Genomic DNA, 23,587 nt, shown 5'->3' on the forward strand with positions numbered 1-23,587 from the left:
GCAGCATAATTAATATTAGCATATACTTCATTATTCGGCCGAATAACTTCAGTATTCGGCTAGGCCGAATATTCGGCAAAAGGGCCGCATAGGCCGAATACCGAATAGTGGCCGAATATTCATTACATCCCTAATTAAAAAAAAGTCAATTTCTACTTGGTCAACAAAGACAATTTTTATTTTAGTTACTTTTTATTAAATAATTAAAATCCCTCCCCCAAATAAAACTAAAATTAATATTTGAAAAAACGGCAAGTTTAAAAAAAATGTATTTGTACTTGAGTTGATGAATAAAAAAGTATTTTATTAACGATTGAAAATTTGAACAAGATATAGGGAGAGTATGAACTAATAGTAGGAATTGGAAGAAGAAGAAGGAGTTTGTAGCAATTCCTGACAATTGCTTTTCTGTTAGTCTAGTGAAGAAACAAGGTTCAAACTAATTAGTCTCATTGGTGCAATTTTTATGCGGGTTAACCATCGGCAGAGAGAATTTCTAATATTTAAAAATTTCTAAGTATTTAATAAATTAAATATTTGAAATCAAGTAAAGCATGAAAATAGAAGGTTAAAGAAAACAAATTCGTTAAAATAGCAGAGCTCTGCCTAAGAATAAAAAAAGGGCAAGGCGCTTCCTCTCTGAAAAGGGTACTTTAAAACAGCACTCACTTAACACCCTAATGATTTACCAAAATGTGTAATATTATGTAATAATTGAATTTTTACTCCCAATAATTTCTAAATTACCCTCTTATACAATTTAATGTGTATATTTCAAAAAGTAATTTTCTCTCGTTATCAAAATAAGATAAAAATTTGTAGTTTGCAAATTTTTCATGCTAAACTCTGTACAGTAGGGAACCGATTATCCGGAACGATCGGGACCATCGCTATTCCGGATAACTGATTTTTCAGGTTTTCTGAATCGCTGCAAAAAGCCGGTTTTTTATTGTTAAACCCAACTAAAAAAAAACTTTTTGGAAATAATCTTAAAAAGAAGAAAAAAACGATGAAGTACTACACTAATGATTATTTCCGAAATGATGGTAAGGTAAACATCTTTCAAAAAAGAAAGAAAAATACTAAAATCTTATGAGGAAAAAAAAAAAATCTTGAAAAAAATGGCGGGAAAATTTATCGAATTTCATTTCGGTTTTTTGGTTTTCCGGTTTTCTGATTTCCGGATAACGGGTTTTGTACTGTATTAACAAAAAATGATCAATTGATAAACAACTTGAAAGCTTTTTTTCTATAACTTAAACAGAAAATTACGTGAAAATAAACATTTAAAGGAGCATTTTTTCTTTTTTTTTAAAGAAAAGGGTATTTATTTTATAAAATAGTTTTGAAATTTAAAATGACTTAAAAATTTAATTAACATTCCCTTTTTCCGAAAAAAGATGCTTCACAATTTTAAACGGTTAAGAATAATCCTAACAAAGTAAATGTTTGCAATAGTACTCAGAACTAAACCTATTAACACACATGATTTTACCTAGCAGATATTTCCGTATCGTGATGTGTTGCACCAACTACAATCGCCAAATTTAGGATTTTAAACTTGCAAATTATTTTAACAAAGCATTTACGTGCTTGCCCAGGGGTTGCTACAAGTTATACCTTTTGAGTTTATCCCTTTCTGTGATGTTATATTAGTTTTTTGTGGGCAGCTGCACGGAAGCCGCCAAGGCTTGCCGAGTATTCTGCCACAGATCACGATACAGAAATTATCCCATTAGCAGTGTGTAATTATTATTTAAATAGTAAACATATATTTATTTTCTTCATAATCGAATACTAATAAAAAAGCAGGTTTTTTAAGGGATGTCGGCGATTTTTATTAATCTTCCTTGCTCTTGTAAAAACAAATAAATATTTCTTAATAGGTGATTCCTTATAGTTTAATAAGTCTTTTTAAAATTCAAAATGATTATAAATATAGGTTCACAGTAAGTTCTCCAGGAAAGTTTGTCTTTTAAAAAAAGCAGAGAGTAGTTGCTGCTCACTAAAAAAAAAATTATAGTTTTTTGTTTAATTACTGGTGTAGACATATATCCCGTGACAGAATCGTGACAACACGGCGACATTGTTGCAGATTATTACAGAGTTCATGTAGACAGGTTTTTTGTTTGGGAAGCAAAAAAGTTTGATTCTTTTTCATCTGAGAATTTTTTATAAGATTCTATTTTCCTGCTTAACTTTTTTTTCTTCCTTTTCTGCCGAATAATTTTCAAAAAATGCCTTATTTTATATATCAGACAAGGAAAAAATGCTCGTGGTATTTTAGCGTTTATACAATAAAAGAAGGTCCACAATGACTAATTGATATTATAAAAAGTAATTTCCAAGTCGATAAAATTTTAAAAAAGTTAACTGCACAAATATTTTTCTGAACAAAAAAATATCGCCCATAATATTAGAATATGAATTCTTTTACATAGGTTTAAAAAAAAAATCTTACATTTATAATTTAAAAAATTATATATCGTTCTATTTTATATATGCAGGATTTTTAAAAAAGTATTCATTCCTTTCTTTCTTGTAAACAGGAACCGCTTCTGTTACTTGAAATCAGTAATATATTTGCAGGGGTATGTCTAGGTTTTTCTGAGAGGTACCAATTTTGTGAAAATTTGTACATAATTTGTGAAAATGAAAAATGAATTTATCGTTTCTTTCGGCATACAAAAATAAAATTTTAAAAAAAAGTATTTTGTGTACCTACCTAAAAGTATTTTGTGTAAAAGTATCTACCATTTTCCCTAAAGTTGAATTTGTGAAGGCACCGCTAAAGGGTATTAAATTTTTCCAAGACAGACCCCTGATTTGCTATTATTAAAAATGTCTTTCAGAAAAGGTATCAATACTAAAGAGAATTATCACAGAAAGTTCGAAAAAATTCTGTCACAGGGGACTTATAAGATACACTAATGAAGATTTCAGCAATAAAGTAAGACACTACATTTTTTTAAAATATTACAGAAAATTGAGAGAACAACTCACTGAAAAACAAGATAAAAATTATAAATATTTTACAAAATAATTACTCATTTTATGCTATTATCAGTGAACTGTAATAATTAATAAAACCTAGCAACATCTCAAAATTTAACAACAGAATTTACTGCCGGGGTGTGTTTAGAAGAAATTTGGGTTCGTTAACAGACCCTTCACAAAATATCTTTCCATAAAAACGGACCCTTCACAAAGTAATTTATCTTTAAATCCAACCCTTCACAAATTTGTTTATCTTCATTATTGTTTTGTTAATCGAATAAACTTTTTCCCAGAAGAAAAAAAAAGAAAGACAGTTCGAAACGGACTAAGTTTTCCAAGTTTAAATTCCAAATGTAGTTTTCTAAGAAAATATTTCTACTTTTACAAACGTCGTGTGCACATTCTGATTGATATTGAATGATAATTTTGTTTTTTTTTTTGTAAATAAATAATTGATCAATTTATATTTATTCATAAAATTAGTTAATAGAATATTATGTAAATAAAAATTAATTTTTGGCAATTTTTTAAAATAAAATATTAAAAATAAAATATTATAAATTCAAGAATTGTTTAAGTTTACGTAATGCGTAACACATTAAACGTGATACACTACTAAGTTGTGACATTTAAAATATGTCAATTTAAATGATTAAAAATTTGAGTGATTTTGTTTCCATTATTCATTCGAAATGAATATTCTGTGTTGAGCAGTATAGGCCATATAACAAATATTTGTATGTTGCATCTCTAATTTAGTAGCAACAATTGTTGAGCAAAATCTTGTATCTATTTAGCAATTTTTGCAATAACAGGAAGAATGTGACTGAACGCTTATTTTATACTCACAAATTATGAATAATTTTTTTACACTTTTACAAAAACAGGACTATGTATGGACAGGCCCTTGGTCAATAAATTGATGTATCAATAGAAGTTACATTAATTGTCATAAATATTTTGTAGACATATTTCTCAGATAAAATTTTATTCCACAAAGTAGATGAATTAAATGTGCATACAGTGATTCAAAAGAAACAAAGATTCATTCTACAACCACAATTTTGGCTCAAATGTTCTCCTCCCTGAGATATAAGGGAGTATCTAACAAAAACAAAATTTATCTGACCCTATAAATCTAAAAATCACATTGAGGCGAGATTAAGATTAACGAACAAATATAAATATTGTAACGTTGTCCATAAAGCAGAACGTTTTCTCTTAGCAAGCGCCGATGTTATACAACTCCAGTCTGCAATGGAATCCACCATAATTATATGCAGGGGTCAATAAATTGAACAAAAACTACTAAAGTGGAATGGAAAAATAAACAAATTATTTTATCACACTAGGTAGTAGTCATGTGAAGAATAAAGTAACACCGAAATTATATTAATATCAATAAAACACTATTTAGCTGATTAGAGTAGCGCTTTCCACAGCGATGACTTAAATGGACACCGCATATAAACAAACAATCATAAAATAATTGCTTAACAGCAATTTATGCCTGTATTAAGACCTATTGAGCCCCTCGCATCTTAAAATGATCAATAACCATAGTTAAAAACAAAAAGATTTTCATAATTAATAAGATTTCTTGTGTACGAAACAAATGACAAGTAATAACCAAGGTTAATGGCTCTGGAGTAGGCAGGATTCACGAAAATGGCCGATTTACAACCACTCACCATTTTTGGTATCCTCTAGTAATTCTTTAAGGTAAGATATAGATAGATTTACTCCACAATCGCTTCCAAATTTGGTGATAAATGAACATATGATGGCAAAATCGGGATTTCCTTCACAACTCTCCTCGCTGGCTGCCATCTTGAATGGCACGGCAACACATTATTACCGTGGATGCTGACCGTGACTGTATACAAAAATAAATACCGAAACAGCAGTAAAAAAAATCACCGTTACTTTGTATCTGTTACTTGTACTGGTTGTTTCTGTAAAGGTAGCGTATGGCAATAGAACGTGCGTGATGCCATAGGAAACAGGACGCTGCGATAAGGCATGTTTTCGCACTAGAACTGCATAATGGGCTATTGGCGACGGTCTGGGAAACATCCTGAGGATGATCCAAAGACATGCCATTACAATTTTGATCCTCTGCAGAGGGGATGGAACCCCCGCATCTGTAGAACGACGGCCTGCACGCGAAGTCGAGCACTTCACGGTGGAACAGTTTAACGAGAAACAATATCGCACACCCTCGGTTCCTGCACAGACTGATCCAAGTGGTCACCCAACCGCACCCTGACCACAGCCAGTGATGCTTGACTTCGGTGATCTGCTGGGAACCGTCTCTTAACGATCAGTCCACTGCGGGACACACTACCTTTTGTAAAGTTCGCTGAAACTTTGGTGAAGATTAGCAGGAAATGAGTACGATTTGGAAACTCTTATTTCTGGAAAGACTCCCTGCACCTCTTTGGGCGTCTTTTTGGGACTTTGCGTAGTGCTTGGGACGGCCGTGACTGATAATTAAATAGATATATCTTATGGGTTGATTTTTATCATCGTTGGCATCGTTATCGCTTAATCGTTGATCATTTTTACCAGATTTGGCTTACAACTTCTGTGGCGTCTTTGTGAGCGCATGCGCATATTATGCTGCTGGCGTGCGCGGGCAGATTCTTAATCGACATTTATACGCTATCCGGAAAAAGACCGCGTTTTTCATTTCACAGACTTGGGGTGGGGTGTCGAATTTTATTCAGTTCCTAGTACAACAAAGGGGAAAAATGTGTTTACAATGTCAATTGATGCTAATATCTATTGTATCTTTCTTTTTACCTTTCCTTTTTCCCACCTCGATATCAATTTTACTCAAATCATTTTGTTTTTCTGGTTATGATCTTTCTTTTCAGTATCTTTACTGTAGGCAATTGAATAAGTAGGGAAAATTGTAAAAGTTAAGTTTTTGAGGCACATTTAAATATTTAACTCCCAAAGCGTGGGACTTAAATCAGCAACACCATTCTAGAGGGGGGCGGAAATACTACAAAAATGAGCAATAGAGCATAAACCCCACTGAAAATAATCTTAAGATTTTCTTTAAGAAATATCATTTTCTTTAATTATTTAAAAGTTTGAAGAATTTCTGAAGATTTAACTCTATCTCCAAAATATCTTAAGAATTTTTGCAGACATTTTGAATTTCTTTGAGGTGAATTAAGTTTGTCTTAAGAAAATCTTTAGACAGTTTCCTGAGTTAATGTTACCTTAAAACATCCTAAGATTTTTTAGACTATCTTAAGAATTTTTGAAAACATTTTGAATGTCTTTAAGGTGAATTAAGTTTGAACAAAGATTTATTTCAGTTCAAACAAAGTTTGTCTAGTGATATTTTCGATAATGATCAGATCTTAGTTTCTGTTTAATTCTACGAACGTTTCAATAATTCTCTAATTAAAGTATATGTATTAAAGGTTTTCTACCTTTCCTCTCCGTTCTTTCATGAAACATAAAAAATAATAATTTGAGATTGAAAAGAAAATGTTTTGTTTGACTTCTATTTTAAATGTTTTAATTTACTGTTTTTGTCAAACATCAACTGGTATCTACGGAATTCAATATATCATCAGCTCAATTTTTCAAATCAAAAAATATCGTATTTTCATATTATTAATCTATCTATATATATAAAAATGCGATATTTTCTGCTTATTTATGACGCATAAATAGTTTTGGTTTGATTTTTTATCCAATTAAATATATCTATTGGATAAAAGCTACTAACAATGATGTAACTAAGCAAAATTGCTCTAACTTCATACATATCTATTTCTCATTTATTTAGTAGATTTAAAATATTTATTCAAAATATTGCTCTAACTTCATACATTGTTCCTCGCTTATTCTATTTTTGATTATATGTTAAGGAATTGAATGAATTTTACCTCCTTTTTTATTCTAAAATCATCGTGATTTAAATACAATCAATTTAACAATTAGATCTTTCTCATTTACACAATAGGAGCTTTTCCCCTGCCGAAAAAAGGTAAAAAAAATAATAAAAATCCTGAAAATAAAAGATATAATCTTTTCATCGGCTCACACGATTACATCCGCAAAAAGGAGTGCTTTCTAACATTGTATCACTATAGCCAAAGCAAAATATATCAATACAATAGTGGGAGGAGCACTCAAAAAAATTTACAACAGATAAAATGGAACACATTAAGTAAAAATATCACGTAAAAACAGAAAATAAAATTTAAAGAAGAAACAGAATAAAACATAAAACGATTTCTATAAAGCGAATAGCGAATTCAAATGAACTTACATGAACGGGAAATTTTTCAAGAATGATTTAAAATATTTTCGTAACTAGATTGCCAAACTACAAAATAATAAAACAGAAACGCAAGTTGAGGTAAAAGCGTAAATAAAGGGATTTTTGTTTTACAGTGCGTTCTCACTGCAGTGCTGAAGTGCGTTTGATTTGCTAGTTACCAAGGATGGGCCCGAAAATGGATGTGCGCAAGGTAATATTATACTGGATGATTTAAGGAAGTTGACATTCAATAATTTTAGAAAATTAACTTTTAATTTAAGAAAAAAAATAGAATAAAATAGAAAAGTGAAAGAAACATGAATTGCCTGTTTTGCACATAATTTCAGCCATGGATTTGCCCGAAATGGATTAGCACACGGTAAGAATTATATAAATTAACGAAGAAGTTTTTTAGTAAATTTATTTACAATAATATACAATTAACTCAATGATTTAATATAGAATTTTATTACTTTAGTTGGGTATCCATTGTTTGTTTTTTTATCAAATTTTGAACGAGTTTGTCTATTTGTTTTTTGAATAAATAAGCATCACTACATATTCTTTTAATTCTATTCATTTGATTAAAAATGGTATTTAAATAGATGTTATTGGAAACATTAGAATTCTAAGTAATTAGTTTATTTATACTAAATTTAAAATAATTTCTTTTATCGTATAAATCGACAAAGCAGATATTTTCTTGATTTATAATACCCAAATCCAAAAAATTTTAATGAATATAATCATCACCCCTTTTTATATTATTCCGCCGGCACCCTTGCATCAAAATTAGGAAATTCGAAATCAATATTCTGTATTACAACATTGCCCTATATCTCACCTTAATATAGACCCATAATATTCAAATTGGATCAAGTATTAAAGTTTATTTAATTCGATCAATAATTTGATTATAATATTGACATTTGATATTTTGTATACATTTGCTGTTATTATTCAAAATTATCGGTAAATTTTGTTTAAAAAATACACGATATTTTATTGGAGCAAATATTTTGCAGGAACAAATATTACATTTACAGCAAATATCGGGAAAAAAAGTAATTAATTAAGAATAATTAAATGATCACTTTTATTTTATAACCTGTGCAAAACTGCCATTGAGTAGTTCTTGTAAGTTACAACAACAACAAAAAAGGCCGCGTTTTTAAGTTAACATTTAATAAGTGCTTACATTAAAGTTAAAAATCATTTTATGTCAAAGTTTTGAAGAAGCATGTGAATTTGTGATTTTTAAACCATTAAAAAAAAAAAAAAACTCGTATCATTAAATCATTTTTCAAGAAAAAGGATAAAATCCATCGCCTTTTACTACACAGATAGTCATTCATAATTTAAGTTTTCATTTGTGTGTGGCTTTATATTCTCGTTATCAGTATGCAAAGAAAAAGAAAGGGTATCTAATATTTCTTTCTACAAAATATATGACCCAATAAAATATCATGTATTATTTCATCATCATATCTGACTAGACAGCCCAGGGTGGGCCAGTGCCTTCCTTTGAATTCGAATCCACTTCTCTCTACTTTTGACACTTGTTCGCCAGTTTTTCTCCTTTAGAGTAAGGAAATCAGTCTCAACTAAATCCAGCCATCTTAGCCTGGGTCTACCTCTTTTCCTGTTCGTTAGGGGTTTGTGTAACAGGATTTTTTTTAAATTTGAGTCATCAATCCTTATGAAAATGTGAGCTGCCCAGTTCATTCGATGTATTTTAATGAATTTCACAATATCTGGCTCTCTGTAGATTTTATTGTCCTTAATTTTCCTTTTTAAAATTGTATGAAAAAATTTAATCAACCTGGTACAGATACAAACAAATCAATGCTATAGAAATGTATCGAATCACAGTGAAAGGAATGAAATAATCGGTTTGATTGCCTGATTAAATTAAGAGGCTGTTCGTAAAACCGGCAATCCAACAGACTGATTTCAATATTTTCTTTGATTTATGATTGACTTTGTAGTGTATCTACCACTACAAAAATACATTTCCAATTTACTACTATATAAGACTTGTTAACTCGATTCCATGCTGGGGTGTCTTTTCACAGATGAAGGATGACATTGTCTATAATTACTCTCCCCACATGGGTGATCTTCGGACGAGATATGAACACGCCTACCTTGACAGAAACGCCCACTTCGATTTGAAAACGCCTACTTCGATGGGTTGCTATTTGTGACTGCGACATTATCCATCTCCTCGCGCTGTTGTTACTCAGTCTCGATCGCGCACAGCGTCGGCGTGTACACACTAGACTGCTCATGGCAACACTAGAGCAACCACAAACGTGAACTTTACACAGTTCTCACGACCTGTACTCAAAAGTTCGGTGATCTTAATACAGCTCTCCCGGCTTGTCACAAAACAGCGATGAATCAACTAGTGGTATCTCATTCACCGAATTCTATCTCAGATAAAATTCTGGTGGGGGAGTACTGCAGTGTACCTACCACTACAAAAATACAATTCGAATTTACCAGTATATAATATACATAAATATTATATACTAGTAATATATAAATACAATTCCAATTTACTAGTATATAAGACATGTTAACTCGATTCTATGTTGGGGTAACTTTTCACAGATGAAGGTTGACATTGTCTATAACTACTATCCCTATAACTTCTTTTACAACGAAATATTCACATATCAAATGTTTTTTTTTCCTATTGTGCAAATGATCTAAGAGTTCATATTTAAACTTATATTTTATTCTTCGTGTAATAAAGCCTTATTCTTAACCAATAAAAAATATTTATGAGCTTTCATTCGATCGGATGCCTTCATTGATCATGACTCAAACCCCTGATCAGATAAGTTTTCCTCAGTAAATATGGATCTGCTGTACAAGGGATCAAATCTTTATAATGAATTCCTTACGCGTCATGGTGGCTCAGGGGATAGAGCGTTCACCATGCATGGCTTGTCAGAACGAATTTCGCACTCGGCTTGCACCGGGCACAGTGCCGACGTAAGATATCCTCAGTAGTAGACGGATCGTGAGTTAGAATCCTCTTGCCATGAGGCTAATCTGGGAGATTTTCGTGGTATTCCTCTCCAAGTAACGCAGATGCTGGTTAGTTCCAGCATAAAATCCTCCACGAAGGCAAATTTCTCTCGACAGGGTGCGGAGCCAAATTATTCAACAAAAAATAAGCACTTTTCAAGCACTCAAAAATATTTTAAGCACTTTAAAAAAATATCATAATTAGGCAGAGTTGGAAAGTTTTGGACAATGGACGGTTTTCTCTTGTTGTAACTGTCATGTCAAAAAAAAAAAAAAAAAATTAANGTCAAAAATCATGAAATTTTGAATAAAATTAAACGAATGGCGTTTTTATACGCTACGGACTGACAATACGACGAAATAGATTGGGGTTGTATTAATTGAGAAAACGTTGAATAGAACAATGTGAACTGTGTCTTTTTGTATAATTCGTAGCGAAAATCAACATGGTAAAGGAAAAATCTCATTTTGAAAAAGGGAAAATTAATCACTTTTTAAAAACACCCAATGAAAAAAGCTTTTAAGGGCTTTTAAAAAACGAAAATAAGCACCTTTAAAAAACGCTACGCATCCTGCTCGATACTTAATCCAGGAGTTCCCTTGTCTCCTGGATTGGGCTTAAAATTACAAGGCTACGGAGTTGAACATTGGTTGTTGTAAACTCAAAATATGGGTCGTCTGTTCAATGACGGTAATAAGAACTAAAATATAAGGAATTCTTTATGTTAACAGCGAAATATTTTCTAAATAAATTATAGAGAAACTTTCTTTTTAAAATTTGTTTTTGAAAACTGATCGAAATTTCACATAAATTTTTAAAATGCACAAATGAGGCACTTGTTTGGTGCCAAATTTTTTCTTTGAAAAAATTATTGGATTTTCTGGTACCAAATTAAACCTGATTCTTGGGATGTTTCAATAAAAATCAAAGCCTATTCACTATGGAATTTTATACTTTCCATTAAATTGTCGTATGTCTAGCAAAAAGAAAATTTGTTATTCGAAATATAACAGAGGTACTTTCTATGAAACAAATTGTATCAATTTTAAGAGATCTGATTGAGGCTTTCTGAATTAAGTTGACTTTTGCGTACTTGGTTTTCGTAAAAAATTGCAATAAAGCTTGCTCTAAACTTTTAAACCAAAAAGAAAATTTGTTATTCAAAATATAACCGAGGAAGTTTCTTCATAACAAATTGTATCAATTTTGAAAGATTTTATCCTGACTTTCTGAAGTAAGTTGACTTTTGTGTCAGAGTACTTGGTTTTCGTAATAAACTGCAATAAAGTTTGCGATATAGACTTATAAAGTAGAAATAAAACCTTTGCTGCAAAACTATCATGGACATCAATATTATCGAGGAAAAATAAGTAACAAAAAATTATCAATATACAATTTTATTTACAAATTCTACAATTTTTACATTATGAGTGCATAAAAATAGTTGACAAACATAGATTAATGAAAATCAATGAATAGCTACAAAGTAAGTTTATTAAAAGAAATCATTCTATTCATCTGATTGATGAATAGAATTATTCATTACCCAAGAAAAAGTGCTACATTATAAGAATAGAAGTACAAACAATTGCAACCATATTAGCAAAGAGTCAAAACTGATATTTTCATAAACGTAACCAATAATGTTATTTTTAAAAATTTAAGTTCAATATGTAAAGTTTAGTTCTTTTTTATTTATTTGTATACTTATTTTGAAAGATTTAAATACTATATATAAAATTTAGGCTGTAACAAAATCGGAGAAATATTATGGTTAATGTGATTATACATTTTTAAACAAAATTTGAACTTACATATTTTCATCCTTATTAAGCAATTCTAGATTTTCTTTTTTAAAAAAAGGAAGGAGGCAAATAGGAAAATAATACTCTCTAACCAATAATTTTTTATTGGTTGAGGATTACATTTTGCCGATAAATTAATCATACTTAATAACTTAATTCTCGGCCATAGATGGCGCCACTGGAAAACAAGAACAATCGTACCCTCTCTGCCTTCACAGGCATACGCAACAACTTAATAAGTTGAAATAATTTAGAGAGAATTTCATATTTTTTGAGTCAAGGTGACTAAAGCTAAAAAACTTTAAATATCTCCTACGAATAAAACAAGATTTTGCGAACTTAAAATGTCCTTTTTTTACACTCACTTGCTCGTTTAAATTTTCTCCCGATTTTATTTTTAAAAAAATGAACGGCATGTTTGTAATGCAATAGCAAAGTAGAATAGATATTTCACAATGTTTATAGTTTGTTAGTTGATGACTTTAAACCCTATTTTCCATTTGCCGTCCTTTCTGTAAAAATTAGAAATCGGTAATCGGGTGATCAAAGAGGCGTTACATTTAAAGTTTTGACACAGAAAATATTAGTCTTAATAAAAGCATTTAAGCGCGCTTTTTATTAAAAAATATAAACTAAAGCTAAGCAAAAGTATTAGCATTAAAAAGAAAGGCTTAAGAACCACCTAGATTTAGAAAATATACTAATACTACTATAAGCTCGAAACATGGAAATAATTCCATATAAATCTCTATTCCGATATTTTGATAGTTACTTTTTATTAAATAATTAAAATTGTTTCTCCCCTATAAAATTAAAATTAATTAATTACATTTAATGAATGAATTAATATTTGAAAAAAAAAACTGTATTAACGTCAAGTGTCATCCACTTTAAAAAAATTGTATTTGTACTTGATAGTGGATGAATAAAAAGTATTTTATTAACGATTGAAAATTTGAACAAGATATAGTGAAATAAGAGTAGAAATTGAATAAAATCAAGAATTCCATATTTGAGGGTATAAATAAATAAAAATAAATATTAAAAACCTGCTTGGAATTACAGCTATCGTGTTTTTACTTATTAAATATAAAATAAATGTTGATATTTTCGAATATTATATACATTTTTTCCGGTATCGTTTTCATTTATCTCCGTATGGGTTGAAATTGATTGTTAGCAAAAGGAAGGAAGGCGGGTTGTCCTAAATTTGGAAAGGGAAGAAATCCACCAATCAACGGTTGGCTGAAAAATCGTCTGGCATCTATGGCACCAATGGGGATGATGTTTGGTTGGTTGTTGAATGGAATGAGGTTGGGTTGAATAGGAACTAATGTTGGTTGAAAAGGTAAGACTGCTGGAGGAGCTACAACAGGTTGAGCAACTGCTACTGGTTGAGGAGCTGCTGCATATGCTTGGAACCCTGCAAAAATCAACATATGAGTAAATCATATAAATATGAATTTTAATTTTGCATTATTAACTTGCATTAATAATTTACGATAATGTGATCGCTTAAGCTGTTCCAACTTGTTGCGCAAAATGCCTCCCAGTCTCATTAAACAACCATGGTCAAACCCATTTTTTCTTACATCTTACAACAGCCAGGACTACATAAATTTGAACCCGGTCAATCTATAAAAGTCGTTGAAGAGATGACCCAATTTTTTGGCTTTGCGACTTTAACTCCGTAGCCTTGAAAATTTGAACCCAATACAGAAGACAAGGGAACTCCTGTATCAGTACCCCCAGAGGTATGATTTGTTACAGGAACTTGGAGGACCTTGTGACTCGACTGATATGACATGCACCAGTCACCATTTACTACACGGGGAGTCTTCGGTCGGAGGGGATCGAACCCACGACCTCTTGGACATGGGCCCAGTGCCCTACCAACCAGGCTTTTTTTTTGGTAGCCAATGTTTTGGGTTCACGACTACTAATGCTCAACTCCGTAGCCTTGTAACTTTGAACCCAATACAGAAGACAAGGGAACTCCTGGATCAAGTATAGGGAGAAATTTGCCTTTCATGGAGGACTTTATGATGGAACTAACCCGTATTTGCGTTACATGGAGAGGAAGACCACGAGAACCTTCTACGGTTAGCCTGACGGCAAGGGGAGTCTAACCCATGATCCGTCTGCCACTAAAGATATTTTACGTCAGCACTGTGGTCGGTGCAAGCCGGATGCGGAATCGCTCTATCCCCTGAATCGCTCTATCCGAGCCATCAAGGCTCGATCACGATCAATAGACGTGGACATTGCTTGAATTGTACACCGTCTCAATAAAACTTCAACATCAACGAAGGAACTATGAGCACCTTACTGCATATACAAGCCAAAAAATATTTTAAATGTGATACACTTTTATTGAAATACGTACCATTTAAATTTCTAAACAAAATATACACGTTATTACTATTATGACTATTTTACCCAAACTTTGATGTATTTGTTTTGAACAAAAGATGTAATAAATTATCAGAAGAATGCGATAGTTAAGATATTGAATCTTTCATTTCAAAAACATATTTTTTATTGGAAATGGAGAGTAACGTGATACATTTAAAAACAAATTGTTACATTTTTCTGTTGAAAGTAAGAGCTTTGGCATTGGTGCAAATTGTTGTCAATAAAACAATAATTCTAGAACTGAAATATTGCTTTGATAGTAAAAAACGCGAATTATTTTTTAATTTCTTTCACATTACTAAACCTGATATGAAAAGAATTATTTAGTACCAAAAAACGGAAAAGTTCTGTAACAAATAATAAGTGAACAAAAATACTTCAAATTACCATATTTTATAGGGGAAATTGTAAAGCGGTGACAAATTAATTTATCCTGTTAGTCGCAAACATTTTCGAAAAGTTTCTAACATTTTAATTTAATTTTATTTTATTTTACAATCGTCGTTGAACAGCCGAGCCAATTTTGGATTTACGACTACTAATGTTCAACTTTGAAGCCTTGTAATTTTGAACCAATCCAGAAGACAAGGAAACTCCTGGATCAGTACTCCCAGAGGTAGAATTTGTCGTGGGAACATGGAGGACTTTGTGACTCGACAGATTTAACGTTTATCAGTCACCATCTACTACACGGGGAGTCTTCGGTCGGTGGGGATCAAACCCACGACCTCTTGAGCATGGGTCCAGTGCCCAAACAACTAGGCTATCCCGGCCTTTAACATTTTAATTGGATAAACTTCTGATTAGCTCTGCACTTGAATGCGCTGCGAGTTCACATATTTTTAGATTAATTGAAAAAGTAAACCATTCCCACTACAGGCCCTTGAGAACCAGGGCCTTCATGGAGGTTAAGGTTCCATATTTTAGTGACTTCTGGTATGCTTTTGGCTATGTGATTAGAATTATGCACAAACTGCTTTAAGTTCTCAGACAAGCCACCACTGGGGGGGGGGGGCGAATCCCAGTCCTTCACCCTTAGTTTCCCCATATTAATGCCTAAAAAGCCAACACAGCTATTTATTTTATTTTATATCCATCGTTGAACAGCCGACCCAATTTTGGGTTTACGACTACTAATGTTTAACTCCGTAGCCTTGTCATTTCGAACCAATTCAGAAGACAAGGAAACTCCTGGTTCCACCAGAGGTATTGATTTGTTATGGGAACATGGAGGAATTTTGCGACTCTCGACAGATTTAACATGCATCACTCACCATTTGCTACACGGGAACCTGAGCCCGGGATTGAACCCACGAACTCTTGGACATGGGCCCAGTGCCCTACCAACCAAGCTATCCCGGTCCATCACGGTTTTTTAAGCAAATTAGAAAGCTGAGAAATTAGAAATTATTCGTCGCTCAAATCGGCCTGATTTATTTTAGATAATTTGTATATTACTGAGAGCCTATTTCAAATAGCAGCATTAAAGGATTTTTGCAGTAAGCCTAATGATTTCTTAAAAGCCTATATGTAATAAGCCTAAACGAAAAATAAAAATGAGTCATCAAACCTTGGTCGGCGCTGGATTCTATGGATACGTCAGCTGGGTTCTCGTTGCTGGTTCCTGGTTCATTGGTTGAGATGGAAGCTCTGAAACCATTTTCATCAGCTACATAGTTTACAATTCTCTGTCTTCCATCTTCATCGGCTACTGAATAGCTTCCGGTCACTCTCCCGTATTCGTCACCCGTCTGTTCGTGGGAGCTTCCACCACCGATTGCAGGTGCATTGTAGTTGAATTGATAGGGGGTTGGGGCAGACAAATCATTGTTGTTCGGCTAAAAATCAATTGATTTTTTATTATAGTAGGCACAATATTTACACTGTATTTTTGAAAAGTAAATTTGCTGAAAACATCATTAAAAGCAAATTTATGAAAAAAGACCGATATTTTTGCCAGCGTTAAACCAAAGTTAAAATTTACACAATTAAAATGAAGATGCAAATTTGCAATAATAATATTAAAGCTGAAATTTTCTGAAAATTCGCAATATTTTTACAGTATTGAAATTAGTATTGGTAATTTGTTCACAAGGCACTATTTCACAATGTTAAAATATGTTCAAGAGGCAGGCCCCCAACTAGATGACTCAGCAACATCGAAAATGACCGGAAAACCTCAGAAACCTCGGAAAAGATCAGAAATTGGAAGGGAGTTGCCATGGATAGAAGGCGTTTGTCAGCTGTTAAAGCAACTAAGGCCCGCAAGGGGCTGTTGCGCTGACAAAGAAGAAGAAGAAAATCTGCTCAAAAAGCACGCTCTTTTTATAGTATAATTTAATAATTTCTTTTAGGAAGTTCAAAATTTCTGACACAAATATACCATAAAATTGTAGTGCTTTTTAAAAAAAAGAATTTTTTTTTAACGCAATTTAAACTCTTTTATTGTAGTCTTTAAAGAACATTTATCGATTGTGTGTCCAAGAGAAACGTGAAGACATGGTTTTAGTCATGTAGGATACATAAATTCGGACTTAAGACTGAAATTTTTTAAAACACATGAAGAATACCTACTTTTTTTGGAAATTCGAACTCTTAAAGCATAATTAAGATTTTTCCATGATCAGTCTTTGAAAGTTTTACGTGTTTACAGTCGAGATAACAGAAATTAGGCCACTGAGAATAATTAATTGAACTTTTGAGAAGTTTAGATGTCTATAAATTTGGATGGGAGGACTACATCTATACGATATATAACCAACAAAATCTTACTTTTAACGCTAGTATAAGCACGTAGAAACATATAAATACTTAAATACTGCGCCACATTGTAAACCCCTAATTTATTTATAATTATTTCCTTTGGTATGGTAGCATAATATGTTGTAATGTAATACGTGACCGAGTTTGAATATTACTATTTTTTTATAAAAATCGTTGAACAGCCGACCAATGTTTGGGTGTACGACTACCAATGTTCAACTCCATATCCTAGTAATTCTTAACCCTATCCAGAAGACAATGGAACTCCTGGATCAGTATATTCAGAGTTATAGATTTGTTATTGAACATGGAGGACTTTGTGACATGATGGATTTAACGTGCATCAGTCACCATCTGCGGGAATTTAACCCACGATCTCTTCGACATGGGCCCAATGCTCTACCTACCAGGCTATCCTGGCCCTTACTTTGAATATTATAGGTTAAAACTAAAGGGAGATATGGGATCATAAGTAGTATATAATAAAGAAAACTATTTCTTCATTTTAACGCTTTTATCATCTTACGCCTATATAAAGGAATAAAATAATAATTTAAAGCAAAGGAATATTTTAATTACGTTACAGTATTCTAAAATGACTAAAAATATTTTTACTAAATATAAATTAATGACTATGTTCGAGGTTCGAACCCTGGACGCTCAGGACGGACAAGCAATTTGTTGCTTCCTATCATTTAACCCTACCACCTGGAATTTTTCAAGAACTTTTCGAACTTTTTAAGTAATTTACCGCGATTTTTAATGGAACCATTTTGTCCCATGCTCTCTAATTTGCAGCTGTACCACATTGTGGGAGCCATAAATTGTCCTTAATAAACTTTTGTGGTACGGTAATAAAATATAGTATAATCTAATTCCTGACCGAGTTTGAAAATTATAAGACTACTTAAAAGCGCTATGGGGCCCTATATTGTAAGTGAGCAACAATTTCTCCATGGTATGGTGTTATTTTATCATATAATATCATACCTGATTTAGTTTAAATATTATAGGTTAATATGAATACCATATATTTAAGTCTTACAAACAGCTATTTGTGTGTCAATTCAAGATACCGATGTCAGATTCAAGATACCGAGAATGAATTTCCCGCATGAAAGATCCAATACTTTAAAATTCAAATATGAGAAAGTAAAATAATCGTTACAAGAAGTTATTGCTTACTTGTGGAGCTAAAAGCACAGTTTGTGAACGTGCCAATAAAGCACAGCTGAAGAGAACGAGAACCTAAAAAATACACAATTGTTAACAACAGGATAATTAGCAGTAATTAACAATAGTTGACAAAAATACACACCCGATCAGACATTTTTATTTCAATTGTTAATGCAGTGTTGTACAATTGCAGCAATGTACCACTCTCTTATGGATTTTATAAACGTCGCTGAATAGTCTACTCAATTTTTTGGGTTTACGTCTTCCAATGTTCAACTCTGCAGCCTTGTCATTTTAAAACCAATCCAGAAGACAAGGAAACTCCTGGATCAAGTAGTGGGAGAAATTTGCCTTCTTAGAGGAATTTTTGGTGGAACTAACTAAAATTTGCTTTACATGGAGAGGGATACCACGAAAAACTCCCACGGTTAGACTGACGGCAAGGGGACTCTAACTCATGATCCGTCTACCACTGAGGATATTTCACGTCAGCACTGTGGTCGGTACAAGTGGAATTTGTATCGATTAGCCATCGTTGGGATTCGAACCCAGTTCACCTCAATGGTAGGCGAACGCTCTATCCCTTGAGCCATCACGGCTCTCTTATTGATTTGTAATTAATATAATGACTTGTTGCAGTCAGTGCTGTAGTTTGGGGAACCCGGGGCAACGCCGTTCCCCCAAATATTTAGCTTGCCGTAGTAAAAATTTTTTAAATATTTGAAAGGATTACCAACCTGTTTTTTCTTCTTCTCCGTTTTCATTCTCTCTTTATTTATTTATTATTTTTTTACGCAGTGTAACAAAATGTTTTGTTTGATTCCAGAATTTTTTTTTTTACATTGAACAAAGTGCAAATTATGCCAATCAGATTCGAAAGAACAAGTGAACTTTCACCTCTTACGGGTGCAATTTTTTGGGCTTGTTTGCAAACACACACAATTAGAATAGTCCTGTAAAAAAATATAATTTCGGAAATGTGTATAGTGATTAAAATTTTTAATGTAGCTGAAAAGCTAAGTAATTAAAGCAAATATTTAAAGAGAATAAAATCTTTTATAAAATTGCTTTATTTAATTTCATGTGGTTTGCAAAATTGCGAATAATAAATGAGATTATATTTCTTTATAACTTTGTTTTACATATTTTCAATAATCTGGTAAGCAAAGGAGCTACTCTAAGAGTAAATAATCCCCCCCCCCTTTTTTTTTTACAAAATAAATGTCTTCTTCTTAGAATTAAAGCTGGTTAAGTAACTTAAACTGGTCATTTTTAAGCCTAACGCGGCAATACTATGGCATATACCCTGTTCATAGGAGAGTTCCCCGAATTATTTTTTTCCCCAATTGCAGCACTGATTACAATTACAGTTAATTATGAGAAATTTTAACTGACGTATGAAAAATAGAAGTGGGACTTTATAAGGGTTTACACGATTTTGTACTCAGCTAGTAGAACGAATTTCCTGTTCTTATTTCAGTGAGTTTTCCAAGAATAGAATGCTTTTTATATACAGTCGGACTTCTATTGAACGAACTTCCATTTTGCGACTTTTTCGAGGAACATTTTGGAAATTCCTTCGTAAAATAACTTCCAAATAGCGAAGTGAATTTTCTATTTAACGAGCTTTTCTTTCAATCTTATTTCTCAAAATATTTCAGAACATTTCAAACTTGTTAACACATTTTATGGGGGAAATGCGTCAAAGCCTTACAGAAAGCGATAAAATCCTTTTCCCTTTTGTTCGCATCTCAAACGAAAAATTCAGACAAAATTAACGGATTTTATCAATAGCAATTAAACTTAAGAACGCATATGGTAATGTTTGTTTAAAATTACTTTTATAATAAATGCAGCTATAATTTTATACATAAATTTAGCTTTAGTTAGTTCAAAATGTTTGTAGCATGATAGTGTAACACTGGATAATGTTTTGCTTTAGTCTTGCTTTCCATGCAGATTTCTTTCATGGTAAAGATTTATAAAATAAATAGTAGATACTAATTTACGAGATAACTGTGTATCAATTACTATTTTAATTATGCCTAGTGTTTATGAATTTAAAACCTGTTTTGTGTTGTTTAAGTATTTCAAAAGGTAATTTTTTATTTAATGAATTTTCCATACAACGAACTTATCGGGATTTAGCGACTTCGTTAAATAGAGGTCTGACAGTGCATCAATTTATAGGCTTTTTTATGGTGTTTTGTACTAAACATTTTTTAATAAGCTTTAATCTTTGTATCAAATTTGTTAAACAGTTTTTTGAAATAGCTTATAACTTTATTATTATTGTACTTATCTAACAACTTCGTTATTTCGCTGGTAATTGATTTTTCTACAAAATTGTTGAATTGTAAAAACTGTATTTGCTATTGCTTGCAACAATTATATTAATGCTTATCCCATTTCATTTAAAGATTTCAAACACTTTTCTTAAGAATGAATCTCCGAGTGACTCAAAACAAACATTCTGTTTAAATACATACCTGATACATGTTGCTAAAATCTTCTTCTGTTCTAAACCAAACGAACTGTTTGAGTGATGATTTTCGGACGCCTGACATACCTTTTATATGTCGCCAAACAAAACGGAAATCCACTTTCTAAAACACCATCCGGAAGTGTTAAAATAAATGTAAAAGTGATCAAATGTAGCAAACGATTTGAATGCTAAAATATGTTCGCACACTTGGCGGTGAATAACAAAAAGATTCTTTTTTGAGTTAAAATCCCCTATCATTTCACTTCCTAGAACTTAAAAACTGTTCTTAACGGAAAAAAAAAAGAATCGTTTTCCCCCCAGACATGGTTTACATTCTGTCATTAGCCTGAAGCTAAAGATGCGTTGTTTTATGCGACCTTGAATCGTATCGTGTTATTTACCAAAACACTTGGCGTACTCGGACGATAAATATTTTTTTCCGCTCCCTTTTTATTAAAATATTCGGAAGAAGACTTAGGCTGCAAGGGATTGGGTGGATTTTCCTTTTGTAGTTAACTTAAACCGTTTGAAGTAGTAATTTAACTCTTATTTTCGCTTCATCTGGAATTTAAACAACTTCAGACGTTTCATCGTTATCTTAATGATAGCATAAAATTCTGTATTTCGAAAAAAAATTGTTTTAAAAATAAACTAGATATCAAAATGATATAAAGATTGATATCGCGATTGTTATATCCTCTTTTAAAATATAGCAAATTTTAAGTGTTCTAAAAGTATTCTTATTATTTCTATAAATGGAATCAGCCCTTATTTTCTTAAGGTATTTATTCATTTTGATTGGTGGTCTTACAAATTTTGTAACAGATATTGCTGATGAAAAATGTTGATATTGTTAACAGAATATTCATATTTAAATATATCTCTTAAAAATTATATGCATGCTGAAGTCAAAATTCTTGATGGTCCCGTAAAAAATGTTTGATGGTTTATGTTGGTTTCAGTGCATGATGGTCCAACATCATTTGATGGTCACCATCATCCAACATTTTCTCTTACTTGTTCATGGTCTTTCATATGTCAACAAACTACTGTTATTCCATGATGGAAAATACTACTTTAATACCATCAAGAGAAGTTTGACTCTCATGGACCAACAATCCGTGATGGCTCCAACTATACATTTCTATGATGGTTTAATGGTGATTCTTGTTGGTTCTCAGGAATATAATATAATATCAGAACAATTTCGGTTTTATTCATGTTAAACCACCATGAATCAGTCCTAATTCCTACCCTGGGATGGTGGTTGTTCATGATCGTTCTAACATTTGATTTCTAAGATACTGTGATGGAAGTTCGCGATGGTTCAACCTGAACAAAACAAGTAGCTGTTCTTATGTTGGACCATCATAAATCAGTTCGAATTTCCACATTGAGGTGATGGTTACTTATGTTTTTTTTTTTCCAATGGCAGGCACTGAATTAGAATCTTTGTCTATGAAGATGCCAGAATTGTTTCGCGTTACCCAGTGGGAACCTGTGAGCCAAAGTCACGGAGGCGAGCAACATTGCCCACGCCAAACTGCCACAAACCCGTTTATAGGGTGGGTCACATTCACTCATCACACACACACAACAGAGGACAGCACAAAGAGAGAGAGAGAGAAACATCCAAGCCCAGAGCGGGATTCGAACCCGCAGCCAATGGCTTCGCAGTCAGGCGCGCTAACCGCTCGGCCGGCTGGTTACTTATGATGGTTGCCATCAAAAAATATAATGGTTAATGATGGAATTATTGATGGTTACCATCAAGATTATGTTGGTCCATCAATGGAAAACTATCAAAAATGTAGACTTCGTTCATTTTCATTAATTTAATTTAGTTGAGGAAAATATATATTACTTACATTAAAATTCACAAAGAAACCACAGGAGTCATAATTTTGTTAAACACTGTCCAATAAGTATTCAGTGAGCAGGAAATCAATACATTACCCTGAATTACTTTTGCTCTGATGAACGGATTTTCACGAACCTTATAGTTTAAAGGGGTAACCAATATAGCAATTAATTAGTGCTAATTAGTTAAGTTAACGTAACTCGTCATGAAAATTTATTTATTTGAAAAAATGTACTTTTTTTCGATGGATTAGGATTCTTTTTTTATTTCAATTTTTTGGCAGTTGTTGAACAGTCGACCCAATTTATTGTTTACAACTGCTAATGTTCAATTCCGTAGCCTTGTCATTTTGAACCCTATCCAAAAGACAAGGGAACTCCTGAGTCAAGTATTAGGAGAAATTTGCCATCGTGGAGGACTTTTTAAAGGAACTAACTCGCATTTGCGTTACATGGAGAGGAAGACCAAGAGAACCTCCCTCGGTTAGCCTGACGGCAAAGGGGCTCTCACCCATGATCCGTCTACCACTGAGGATATTTCACATCAGCATTGTGGTAGGTGCAAGCAGGATGCGGATTCTTATCGACCAGCCATCTCTGGGATTCGAACCCGATTCACCTCATTGGAAGGCGAATGCTCTATCCCCGGAGCCATCGCGGCTAGGGTTAAGATTCTTGACAGTTAAAATGTGGAAGTAGTTAGAATTTGGAATTCCACTAAGGATTTCGTATCATTAGCCAAGATAGTGGTCAGAAAG

The 23,587-nt window shown here is 32.4% G+C and overlaps 2 protein-coding genes across 2 annotated transcripts in view; both read right to left on the minus strand.

The window, feature by feature from the left end:
* The window catches only part of LOC107456499 (microtubule-associated protein futsch), a 48,435-nt gene extending 43,500 nt beyond the window's left edge, over nt 1-4,935 (minus strand). Inside the window, exon 1 of the mRNA XM_043048673.2 lies at nt 4,689-4,935. Coding sequence (XP_042904607.1) covers nt 4,689-4,827 — 139 coding nt within the window. The 5' untranslated portion in view covers nt 4,828-4,935. The remainder of the gene's footprint in view (nt 1-4,688) is intronic.
* Nucleotides 4,936-11,706: 6,771 nt separating this feature from the next.
* LOC107456500 (cuticle protein 18.6-like) lies at nt 11,707-21,402 on the minus strand. Its single transcript, XM_016074371.4, has 4 exons — nt 20,974-21,402; nt 18,494-18,556; nt 16,116-16,383; nt 11,707-13,553 (listed from the first exon to the last, which is right to left on the minus strand). The coding sequence occupies exons 1-4, from the start codon at nt 21,049-21,051 to the stop codon at nt 13,279-13,281; spliced, it is 684 nt and encodes a 227-aa protein (XP_015929857.1). The 5' UTR covers nt 21,052-21,402; the 3' UTR covers nt 11,707-13,278.
* Between the last annotated feature and the right edge of the window lie 2,185 nt (nt 21,403-23,587).

Source organism: Parasteatoda tepidariorum, chromosome 5 (assembly GCF_043381705.1).
Source record: "Parasteatoda tepidariorum isolate YZ-2023 chromosome 5, CAS_Ptep_4.0, whole genome shotgun sequence".
In the NCBI taxonomy this organism is placed as follows: domain Eukaryota; kingdom Metazoa; phylum Arthropoda; class Arachnida; order Araneae; family Theridiidae; genus Parasteatoda; species Parasteatoda tepidariorum.